This window comes from Octopus bimaculoides, chromosome 2 (assembly GCF_046866305.1).
Source record: "Octopus bimaculoides isolate indiv1 chromosome 2, ASM4686630v1, whole genome shotgun sequence".
Taxonomy (NCBI): Eukaryota; Metazoa; Mollusca; class Cephalopoda; order Octopoda; family Octopodidae; genus Octopus; species Octopus bimaculoides.
The window spans coordinates 135103296-135116458 of NC_142929.1; the positions used below are offsets into that span (position 1 = coordinate 135103296).

Genomic DNA, 13163 nt, shown 5'->3' on the forward strand with positions numbered 1-13163 from the left:
ATTCCATGAATCATATTTGAATTACAGCTGTGGACATTTACTCCACAGGCTTGGAAACACATAATTGCACTTTATTTCCCTAATAAATTTGAGACTATGTTCCTAAGGACAAAAATCACTATAACAAACTCAGCTACTTTTATATGCTGATTAACAAAGCTGTTTTTGATAGATAATAGATTTCCTTTCCCAATAATCCATCACACCATCAAATGATGTATTTCTTTGCAACTTTTTATTCCTAAGATGTCACCCCAATGTAAGTTTGGTTTCTTAATAGAAAAAAAAAGCCATCAATTTTTTTCATTTTCCTTTTTTTTTTCCCCCTCTCCAGTGTAGTTCTTACTACATGTCATGGCATAAATCTAGAAACTATGTAAATCTTTTAATCTTTTTCTCTTAATCTTTTGAAATTATACAAAACAAAACAATTCCCCACCTTTCCTTTTTCTATCAAGGTAGTTGATTTCTCTCATTTGCAGTAGCATTTATATTCCAGCAGATAAAATCTCAAGCATTATTTTTAAGAGAATCAACTGCAGTTGAAAGAAAAGATTAGAAACGATTAATGGATGCTGAAGCTAGAAATGTAGCATAAACAAACCCAACGACTCAGTGAAGAGTAACATGAATCATCATCATTTTACATACACCTTCCACGCTGGCATAGGTTGGGCAGTTGGAGAAGATCTGATTAGCTGGAGGACTGTATCATGCTCCAATGTCTCTGCTTTGGTATGGTGTCTGAAGTTGGATACCCTTCTAATACCAATCACTTTACAGAGTGTGATGGGTACTTTTTTCATGACACAAGCAAGAAAGAGGTCAACTGGCAACTTGCAAAACAAACAGCCAAAATGACACCCACTTCTAATGGTTTCAGATTTGGGCACAGGGTCAGCAGTTTTTGAAGGAAGAGGAAAGTGAATTACATTACCCCAGCACTTGACTGGTATATATTTTATTAGCCCCGAAAGGATGAAAGCAAAGTTGACTTTGGTGGAATTTGAACTCAGAAAATAAAGATGCATGAAAAACTGCTATGCATTTTGCGCTATTGGCCTTGCTAGGAGGAGGAGGAGGAGGAGGAGGAACAGTAACAACAACAAGAATTATTTCTGATATGAGGAAACTGAAATCTGTGGGGAAAGTGTTAATCTTAAATTGATCCTAGTAAATTTATTGGTGTCATCTTCATTATCATTATTTTATGTCTGCTTTCCATGCAGATATGGATTGGATGAGTAGCTATTGCTCTCCTAGATGGGTTGGAGACAACATTTCATTTCTAAGTTTCATTTTCAGCTTGATTTCTAGAACTGGATGTCTTTCCTAACACCCAACCACATTATAATGTGTACTAAGTGATGTTTTTTCATGGCACCAGGACAGAAATTGTCATGCCTTTTTCAAGACTCAAGTGTTCTTTATTTTACTGATTCTAGATCAGTGTTTCTCATTCATCTTTTTACCAATAGATCCCTTTGATTCCTATTTGACTTGGATGGACCCTCCTAGCTATTCAATGTTTAAAAAATTGTATTATATTTTTATTGTTAAATATTATTAGGAGTTGTATAAGAAAAATTTGTTAAAACAATTTTTGTTTCGTAAAGATATAAGCAATTCATTGCAGATAAATCTGAACAACAAAATCTCATATGGATCCCAGTTGAGAACTACTGTTCTAGATGAATGAAAAGCAAAGTTGATCTTGGTGGGATTTGAACACCTAATATAAAGAGTTGAAATAAATATTGCTAGTTATTTTGTCTGAAGCTCTAACAATTCTGCCAGTCTACCACCAACATTATAGTAATAACAATAAAATTATTTCCTGAATGATTTTTTTTTTATATTGCTGTAGGGATGCTTTACTGAGTATGTAACCTCACATCACATTACAGTCATAACATTTATCTGTCTTCATGTACCATATTAACAAATATTGGCTATTATGGAACTCTATGCCAAAGCCTGAAGATTTATTATTTTTCTTGGAAAATATACGGCAGGGGGTTTATTATTGCCTTCTGTTGGTTATTTGCAGTTTATTCTGCTCTCTCGAGCTTATCTTCAGGGCACAAACCCTATTTAAGGCTTAAGCAGAGGGAAAGGTTCACAAGACATCAAGGCATGGACCTGTATGATAGCTGTCTAGGGGCCACTTCTCCTATGAGTCTCATATGCCTTAGTTACAGGACCACCTTCTACCTCTTGACCCATAACCAGGCAGCCTGACAGATACTACAACTCTGAGTCAGAGCAGACCTGAGAATAATGTTGACTAAAGAGTAACTCTAAATTCTACAATACCACCTAAACTGTTAGACTGGAGCCTCGTTACCATATTATGTTTAATGTTTTGGCCAGGACTAAAACAAGTTCTATGGACTTTACAATGTCTATTGAATTTTTTGAGCTTTAAGTAAATTAATCGGTCAGTTTTGGCAATAAGTATTCAGTTATTCAATCAAATAGACTACATGCTCATGGAATTGGCATGCAAGTGGCTGAACATATTCCACAGGTATAACCTTTTTGTTACCATATTTCCATTGAAGTACATTGCCTTAGTTTTCATTAATTTTGAAAATAAAAACAAATTTAATGAAATAACTGTCATTATTAAGTTGATATTTGGAATGTAAATTAATATGTAATTTTGATAGAAGATTTTAATTTATATCACTTTAAAAGAAGAGGTTTGAATGACAGAACTAGGGGCAGGCCCAGATGGATTGGTATTTAAAGGGTTAATGTTGTTTTCAGTTGGATTCAATGATAAGGTGGACCTTTAAATTACAGGTATAATGGATGCAGTATGACCGCATGGTTAAGAAGAGTCATCTTGGGTGTTTTTTCACATTAGTCCCAGGTCAACTTAAGCCTTACAAGTAAAACTGGGCAGACAAACTATGTGGAAGTACACTGACCAGTTCGTACTTGAATAAGTTCTGGAGCTGAAGTGAAGTACTAAATACCATCTTATTAAATTGCACCAGAGTTCAATACTCCTTGAAATACTTACCAGTACCTATAACCTTTCAATAGATTTCTTTATTTCTATTTAAAAAAGAAAGGTCAATAGGATTGGCACCTCATGTGAATTTTGAAATACATACTTATACACACACACATATATATGTTTATGTATGTATGTGTGCTTGAATGTATGTAAATTCCTCTTGTCTTAACATGTGCATGCCAATTATAACCAAAAGTCACTGTTCTACAAAATGGTTTCATTTTTCCAAGAAAACAAATTTGGGTTATTCATTGTTCAATAGACTAGGGGAAATTCTACTTTACTTGGGAACAAATGATTTTTGCTAAGAGGAAGAGCATCCAGTTGCAGAAATATTTATTCCAAGCATGGAAAAGCAGACATTGGAACAATGATGAAACAGTCAAATACATGGATACAGCTATCTCATAACTGAAAAGATTGCTAGATCAGAAAAAAAAAAAAAAATCATCTGGTAGTATATCGAAGGAAACACCATTGTTCTCCAAACTATACTCAATATTCAAACTAATGAAACACTTGTCATTTATACAGTGTTCAAGTTGAAGTAAACTGACTACATCATCTTCACAATTTTAACATTCATTTTCCCATAAAGGCATGACACACCGCACTGATTTTACAAAAGTTGTAGTGATTAAGGAGAGATAGAGATTTCAGAATTGAGTGCAAATGACTGTCTCCATCGCCTTTGAAATACTGATGTTGAAAGTGGGAGTGATGGGACATGCCAGAGTAAAAGGAGTTCCTTTTGTGGGAATGAGAGAGTGTAGAATGTTTCCAAAGGTTGTATGTGTACCCTGAGAGAGAAGGTGAGAGAAGGATTGAAAAGTTTAGTAAGGATGAGGGCTAGCTCTTGAGTACATTGTTTGAGGGTTATGGAAAGAACATTGAATTATGAGTTCAAATTCACTGCAAATGCTTTGTTGTGTCTCTCGGACAAAACAAACCACCCTATATCACCTCTGCTTGCCTGTCTATTGAAAATAATTCTACACCATCTGAGATATATATGCATTTTATCTTAAGAAGGGATTTATCTCAGTTGATTCATGCTCAGAACGAAGAATTGCTGTTTGAAGCTCTTTGAGGTCTTTAGAGACTTTTACTTCATACTATGTATCAAAAGTAAAATTTGTCTTGCAGAGTCATCTCTCTCCAGACTGTTGACTAAAGCTTGAAATCATGGTTAAGAGAATGATCTGAAATGGCTGAGTATAAAATTGAAATTATTACACACATTGATTGAAGTTTATCACTGCTCTGTAGCACTCAAATCATAAAATATAACCTCTTAAACATATGTGACTAGAAAATATTTGACTATATTGCATGTCACATGTAATCTGGTTGTAAAGTATCTTGTGGAACAATTCAATGAAACCTCTCTAGCAATTCTTTCTTCAAATTAAATTTTTAAAAATAGTGTTAATTCCTCTGTTTAAGTATTCTTTAAATAGACTAGCATTAAAATAGCACATGTGAACAGAAAATTGCTTATTTCTGGAAGTTGATTAAGAATGAGGGTAGAAGTTCTATTTAAATGAGAACATTGACAGCGCATGTGTTCTTACAATATAGCTGATTAACATTGCAGAGTAATTAGGATAGTAATTAAGCTGTCCTTTGATTAGGTCATAGTAACATATTTATTAATCGACTATGAATGTACTCTGGGGAAGAAGGGGAAATAAACCCAAAAACTAAAAAAAAAAAAAAATACTGACAACCTGTCAGGACTTTATTGATAAATAGCTCTGAGTTAAGTTTTCAAAGCAAATAGAACAAGTTTCTTTTGTCTGTAACAGGAGGTGACTTTTTTTTTTTTGACACTGAATGTTGAATTAGATGTTTCTCCAGCCAAAGTGGAAAGACTCAGGGCGGTCATTCGACCTGCTAAAAACAGCAGCTATATTCCTCGTAAGTTACATTATTGCTGTTTAAAAAAATGAAAAATAGAAAGGACAGTGAACAATATAGTCGTAAATATATCAAAAGACTAACTGGTCAATGCTAGAATACATTTGATAATAGGTTTGCTCGATCAGCATTGATTTGGGTCTAAACAATAACAATATCATAAGCTCCGATTTCAATTCATGAATCAAGCCATTTTCATTCATTGATGTCGTTAATACCACTATGAAAGGGTTACTAGTCACGCAATTTTCCCGCTTTCAGTATAAATCTAACGTTTTTGTTTCGTAGGTAAGGATAACAATTATTTTTATCTTAGAAAGGCAACCAGTGTTGTAAAAAAAAGAAGTAAACTTTCGCAGAGTTGGAACTACCAATGATCTATAATGAATCTTGTTTTACGTTTTACTTTCAGCGCTCATGGTAAATACATGAACATCATCACATCATCTGATTACTATTGATTAGCAATGCAGTATGTCAAAAGAAATCGGAAGAATGATTCCAAATGTATAAGGGAGTAAATAAATACAAGGTTGACAATAGACACTATTCGCTGTTATTGTTTTACAGGTCAACAGTATTAAATTGTTATATTTATAGGAATAAATAACGAAACAGAAAGGTTCAAAGAATAAGAAGGCACGTAGTAAAAATTTATCGTAAAATTATCATTATATTATTATTATAGATCTGAATCATCTCAGTACTTCATTAATTACTATTAATTGTTTTACAAAATGCCCTCCAGTTTTTGATATAGAGAAACAAAACAGCAAGCCCCGTTCATTTTTTTAATATTAAACTAGACACAAAATAGCAAGTATATGTTTCCGGACATCATAAAATGTACAGACTATCGATGAAAGCAAAATATATAAATAAAGACAACGGTTTATCCAACATATTCGACCCTATATACGCCCCCCTTCTTTATTTCCGGATCGGTGACAAGTTGTATAATTAAAAGCAATAACCGTATCGGGGAATAAATAAAACGATACAAGGATGATCGCTGGAAAATATAGGGGGAAAAAAAAGGAATGGGGTGCTATTGAGAAGAGGAGTTGATGAAATATCGGTATAGGGTTTTTACTTACATGAGGTTAGTCAGCAGATAAACTAAAAAAACAGTGGAAACATGAATAACGGTGAGAATTGACAATGATGGTGGTGGTGGTGATAATGGAAGTAGTAAGACATATTCTGCAGTAACGTAGGAGAAGGAAGAGGGAACAATATAAAGAAGAACAGGGGAAGGAGGAGGAATAAAAAGAAAGAGTGTGTGAGAGAGGGTGTATTAGTTCACCTCCCCTTCCTGTTTCTACAACTCACCGGTGACATTCACCGCCAAAGCACATGGACTTTAAATCGACGAAGAGGGCATATAAACAAGCGAGAAAAAGAAAATATTTATTATATTATAGGTATATAAATTCGTTTTAATATTTTAAATATATATTTTTTGTTTTTTTTTTCTGCTGTAATCAATTTATTTTCGTTTTGTTTTTTGTTTTGATGTAAATAGTAACTTTGTTGATCGGAAAATAATAATAAAACCGAACATAAACATTAAAAGTGTACAACTAGATGTAAATAATAACATTAGTTTGCTAATGGTTAATTAACTTAATTTGTCTTCTTTGTATTACTGATTAATGACAAAAAATAATACATGTATATACTTCTGTACATATATGAATATATATATATATATATAGTTGACACAGTTTTTAATCCTTGCTATTAAAACACCAAAATAATCACAGACTGTATAAGCAAAGTAAAATTTATAACTTTGCTTATTGTTTTTAAATCGGTGAAAAACAACACTTCGAGAAAACCTCAATTCATTTTCCGCGAAATACAAACGCATGAAAATACATTATATCTTTGATCATAAAACTTTAAAAATTCTTGGAAAAGTAATTATTTTCCCCCGTTGGCATGTCGAACGTCGTGGAACGTAAAATAATAATTAAAAAAAAACTCAAAATTTTATTTAAAAAAAATAACTCCTTTTCCTGAAACTCAATCCATTTCTTTTATTTTATTAAATATAAAATCGATTTTCTATTATGAAACAAATATAATCTGAAAGATTTTGATTTATTTTATTTCTTTTAACTTGGTTACTAAATCCAGCATCGCATCAGCACTTCTCTTTGTACGTCTTCCTCCGTTCTAGCAAGAGTTTAAATATCATAAGATTCTGAGTGCGCGGTAGAGTTCTCCGTTTTTATTGTACCATTGTCTCTGTGAGTGTGCGCGTATGTTTCCAGCGTATTGTACTGTACTCACCCGCTGTGCACCATTCATGTAACCAACCAGTCAGACATTGATATTATCCTAGTTGTGACGTAATCACCCGCCGTCCTACTGTTGCTGTAGATAATAGTGCTGATGCTGCTGCCAGTGACCATTGCAGCACCGTTCGTCGTAATCGTTATGGTTATGATGCTCGTTGTTGTTGTCGTTGCTTTCTCATAGTGGGAGGAGTTGCCGTCGTTCGCTTGTAGTAGTTAGAGGAGGAAAGAGGAGAAAGACTAAAGCAAAGGAGGGGGTAAATTGGGAAAAAGAAAAAAATGTTAGTAGTAGTAGACAGCGAGGAGGAGTGAGTGGTGGAGAAAGTGTGAGCTAGACTGCAAGTCGGTGAACACGGAAGCAACAAGCACCTGCTCGGGCCGCTGCCATGTTGGCGTGCATTGTGGGAACGTGTGGCAACCAAACTGGGTCAGTCGCTAGCGATGGAGGAAAATCGGTCACAGAAGACATTGGTAGACAGTACAGCTGGTAAGCAATTCTCACTTCTTTGCGGATTCGCTGTTTTAATTGTTGTAGAAACCCTTTTTTTCTGCATCCCACTTCAGCTTTACCTACATTGGTATGTCATATTATAATTCTGGTTCTCCTTTTTACTATCACCCTTAAATATCGTGAGTTTTATCCAAGGGATTTTTCATCGTGTAAACATATATGTAACTAACGCTAAAGCTGATACATCTATGTTGCAGCTAGTGTTTGTGTGCGTGTTATATTTCGCAGCAAACATGACGGGTTTTAAAAGGCTTTGTTAGAGAATTAGGTCAGCTTTATTAGTTCGCAAACAACTTGAGAGTTTTCTCATTTAAAAGTTTGCCACAACTATTCACATGCATTGAACAAATCAGAATTCATCTAAAGAGAATGTTAATATTTTTCTTCATAGAATCTCATTCTTATATGCCTGTTATATTTGCTTCAAGAAAATGAGCGCAAGGCAAGTCTGTCTGGGAATACGGGTCACCCGTCTAGAAGTAGGTCACTTCACAACTCAACAAGCTAGAATTATAAGTTCGCAGATTTTACTTTTAAGATCTGAATTAGCGAGGAGAATGTATGAACAAGAGATTGTATTAAAACAACCAAATAGTTCTAGTATTTTTCCTGCTTGTTTGTGAATCTATAGAATCACTTTTCTTAGTTTATTCTCTCGATGTGTACTGAATGGCCCAACACGTGCCCTCGTAAGTCTGGACTCTACGTCATAATTATAACTACTTGGTTTATTGAATATTTCAAATATATTCTTCATCTCGAAGAGCAAGCAGAAATCACTAAACTTGATACAGTTCCTCAAAGATTAGCTATGCAAATATTCCGGCGCCGCCCACTTGTTTTATTGTGTAAGATCGTCTTGTTACACAACTTATATTCCGTACTCATATCCGTGCGTCTGACATAACCTCAAGTAAAGACGCAATAGCACGAACGTCAGTGCTTACAATTCTTTCTTTTCCAATGTCGAGAAATGCGTTCTATTGTTGATCACCAAGGTTAACTGATAATGTATTTGTTTCCATACTTTGCAATTAAATTATATATATATATATATATATATATATATACACACACACACACACACACACACACACACACACACACACACACATTCATACACACACACATGTCAAAATATAAATGCATACACGCATTCTCGGAAATATTTGTAACATCACCTAGAAATGTATGCCAAATCATGTTTTCAAACATTGATGCGACATCAGAAAATAACAGGAAAATTGTTTTGTTTGCACCGATATTATTTCTTTCTTTCTCTCTCTCTTTGTGTTATACATGTATATTATGTATCTAGCTATATCGGTAACATATATACACACACACACACGATGCGTTGGGTACAGTGGATATTATATTTCTGTATTATCTGAAAAAAAAATCAGTCTAATAGTTTCACTATTGACATATATAAAACAGAAGTTTATATATATGTATATATATACGCAAATGTAGCTTTTATATGTATCTGTATATGTTTATGAAGGTGTTGTGTGTGTATGTATATAAATGTGCTTGTATTGCTTTATAGGTTGCATTTGTGTGTGTGTGTGTGTGTGTATAAACAAACACAAAAATACATAAATGCATATGGGGTTTTATCTATCTACACACACACACATTGCCTTCTTTTTCAGCGTTAAGCTAAAACTATTAAGACTTCCTGTGTTCTTTTTTCTTTTCTTTTCCTTTGCAATAAATAGGTTACACACATACATACTCGGTATACGTTTATGGGTTTTACTCATACATACATGCACACACACACATACAGTTTATATGTATAGGTTATGTATATTACTTTTGTATGTAGGTTATATATATATATCATCATCATCATCGTTTAACGTCCGCTTTCCATGCTAGCATGGGTTGGATGACTTGACTGAGGACTGGTGAAACCGGATGGCAACACCAGGCTCCAATCTAAATTTGGCAGAGTTTCTACAATATATATATATATATATATATATATATATATATATATATACACATACATACATACACACGTAAATGAATTTATATACATGTTTGTGCATATTTGTATATGTAGGTACATATGTATATGTGTGTGTGTATATCTATATATATATATACACACACACACACATATACACATATATCATTGCTTTAACATCCACTCTTCTGTACTTGCATGGGTCAGATGGAATTGTTGGGGCAACTTTCTCTGCGGCTGGATGTTCTCCTGTTTCCAAATAGGATAATATTTTCCCTATGACCAGACTTGTTTGCATGGGAGATTAGAAACAAAGGACATAGCTTGTATGACAGTGAAGCTCATTTACAATTATCGTCAAACAATTGCAAAACAAGGAGATACACACAACTAGCCTTTATCTTTAATTTCTGCCAAATCCACCCACAAGTCTTTGGTCAGTTTGGGGCTACAGTAGAAATTTGCCTAAAGTTGTAGGACTGAACCTGAAACCACTTGGTCAGAAAGCATATTTCTTAACCACACAGCCCCGTTTGTGCATATATATATATATATATATATATATATATATATATATATATATATATATAACCCATGCTAGCATGGAAAGCGAACGCTAGACGATGATATATATATATATATATATACATACACGTACATATATCACTGTATTGTCTAGACTATCAGATGTTGGTCTCAGTTCACTTCGCATTGTTCTAATCTTCAAATGATGCCAATGCACAGGTGTATGTTTGTATGTATCTGTGCGTGTATATATATATATATATATACATACACACACACACACACACACACACATATACATATTTTACTAGGGAAGGCCATTTTATGGGATTACCCTGAATTTCCCGTCCATAAAGGGTTTAACTTTATGGTGTATTGTCAGACCCCAAAACCTGTTGGCCTAAGACCACTTCAAAATAGGGAGGGGAAAGGCCTCGTAAGAGGCCTTAAGCTTTTCCCCCTCCATATTTTGAAGAAGTCTAAGGCCAACAGGTTTTCGGTTCTGACAATATGCCATAAAGTTAAACCCTTTATGGACGGGAAACTCGAGGTAATCTCATAAAACAGCCTTCCCTCATAAAAATTATATACTGCTCTACAACTTAGAGTGTGCTTCTTCTCCGGATTTATGTTTTCTACAAATTATATATATATATAGAGAGAAAGAGCCAGGCAAAAATAAATCCTTATAAAATCTTTACAGCTGTTTCAAAAATTTAGCAGCTGGTTGATGTAGTAATACATATTACTCAAATGGGTGTGCTTACTGATACTGTATTAAACATCAAGTATGTAGAAATTATTCTGATTACACACTCATATTTTGCTTAGGCATTGTGTTACTAATAACCTGGTGTAGAACTCTATACATATGCTTACTCATCTGTACTCGATATATATATATATATATATATATATAAATAAATGATAAGATAGATAATGTGTCATTTTGTATATATAGATATGTGTGTGTATGTATATATATGTGTATATATATATACATATTTATGTATATATATATATATATGTATGTATATCATCATTTAACATCCATGTTCTATACGAGAATTGGTCAGATGTATATGTCAACACATGGTGTGTATTCATATGTAGGTGTATGTGTGTGTACATTTGTATATATGTACACACAAACATATATGTCATCTTCCTCTGTCAATGTCCGTCCTTAATGCTTGCATGTGTTGGATGACTTAACAGGAATTGATAGTTCAATGAACTTCATTGTGTCAAAGTTTGCTTTCTATGTTTGGATGCTCTTGTTAATGTGAACTCTTTACAAAGTTCACTTGGTACTTTTCTTTGTAGTCAACACTAATGAGGTAAACATGCAACTTAGATCCCCTTTGACCAAATGGAGTTACAGGAGAAAAGGAGACAGCTTTATGTTAGGGAAAGAGAGGTTAAAGTATGAAAGGAGGTCCAAAATAGAACAGGTTTCTTGCTCGAGGGGTGGGATAAGAGAAGCTATGTAGCTACCCACACAGAAGAATGAGTAGGAGTTACTTGGGTAGGGCTAGAAAGGGAGATACAATAGATGTGATGACGTATCGTCAGGGACCCAGGTACATTTGAGTAGATGGGTGACGGAAAAGCAAGAAGTGTGAATGCATTGGAGAGTGTGAGGGATGGTTAGAGATGCGGAATGTGTGAAGAGATGAATATAATAATTGGAAAACAATGACTGAGGGGTGCTCAATGATAAATATGTTAGAGAGAAGAGTAGGTGATTATGTAGGGTTGAGGAGTGGATGAATACTGGACGAGGGTGAAAGGGATCATTGATGATGCTCTTTTTCTGCATATTGAGCAAGGCCATTTACCTCTCTTCTTTCCTACCTTGGTCTTTGCTAAGTTTATCGTGAGACTTCTTGATTCTAAGTTTAGCTTCCATGTCTGGAATTGCCTCTCTAGTTCCACTATAGACTCAGCTATGTGAACTAGATCATTAGCATATCAGAGTTTCCATGGACAGCCATTCTTACTTAAATTCCTTTGTGATGTCCTGTATGACTCATGAATAGGACTGAGACTTTGTACTCAGTGAAATACCTTAGCCAACTCCTTTTTTTTTTTTTTGCAGTTGTCTCACTATGAAAACTGAATCAGTGATACTTCTGGGCACAAAGCCAAACTGCAATTCATCTAGGTCTACTTGTCACCTTCATAACCTGATCCTGTAGTTTGATTCCTCTATAATTTCTTTTCTCTAAGGCACCACCTTTGCTTTTATAGCAGTTCACAATGATGCTGTTATGCCAGTCATTTTGTACAACATTTCCTGTATTACTTGATTAACTATGTGGGTAGTAAATACGAATATTACCAAGTGTTTCGAGCATTTCTGCAACTATCCTTGATGGACCAACAACTTTACCTCTCTTCACATCATCGATAGCTTTATCTACCAAGTTGCCATTGACTTAATTTGCTGGTCCCTCTGTAAGGTCAGTTTGAGGTACCCTTTGCATTTTCTATGTTCAACAACCTCTCGTAATTGTATTTTGATGCCACTATCTTGTCTTCCACACTGATAGCGAGCATGCTTTCATTTAGAATACATTTCTCACCAATGTTGTCCTGCCTTTGTCTCATACACTCTCTCACAATCCTGAACACTTCACACATTGCAGGGTATGCATGAATTTCTTTCTATCTCACCGTTATCTAAGTATGAGAGTCACCTAAATACTCTTCTAGCCATTTGATAATGCACTCTACTACTGCCCTCCTTCTATGTTTTCCAAGCCTGTCTCTGAACTCTTACTTCCCTGTCGATTGTCACTCCATCACCACAGCACATTCAGTTATGCTGGGGCTTACAATAAACCATATGAGACATCTGATTTGTAGCCTTAGGCAGGTTATTATGTAGATATT

At 34.5% G+C, this 13163-nt stretch overlaps 2 protein-coding genes across 11 annotated transcripts in view; one reads left to right on the forward strand and one right to left on the reverse strand.

The window, feature by feature from the left end:
* The window catches only part of LOC106880132 (FERRY endosomal RAB5 effector complex subunit 3), a 147675-nt gene extending 141474 nt beyond the window's left edge, over positions 1 to 6201 (reverse strand). The window contains exon 1 of one of the 2 annotated variants that reach the window (XM_014929955.3): positions 6046 to 6201. The gene's annotated coding sequence lies outside the window, so the exon portion shown is untranslated. The remainder of the gene's footprint in view (positions 1 to 6045) is intronic. The other variant, XM_014929954.3, reaches the window with a different exon arrangement.
* A 9-nt stretch (positions 6202 to 6210) lies between these two features.
* Positions 6211 to 13163, forward strand: part of LOC106880133 (nuclear receptor subfamily 1 group D member 2) — a 207272-nt gene continuing 200319 nt past the window's right edge. For 4 of the 9 annotated variants that reach the window (XM_014929956.3, XM_052965612.2, XM_014929957.3 and 1 more), the window contains exon 1: positions 7557 to 7738. In XM_014929956.3, coding sequence (XP_014785442.1) covers positions 7693 to 7738 — 46 coding nt within the window. In that variant the 5' untranslated portion in view covers positions 7557 to 7692. Of the gene's footprint in view, positions 6373 to 7366; positions 7739 to 13163 lie in introns of those variants that run through there. The other 5 variants (XM_014929960.3, XM_089347741.1, XM_089347743.1 and 2 more) reach the window with 3 other exon arrangements.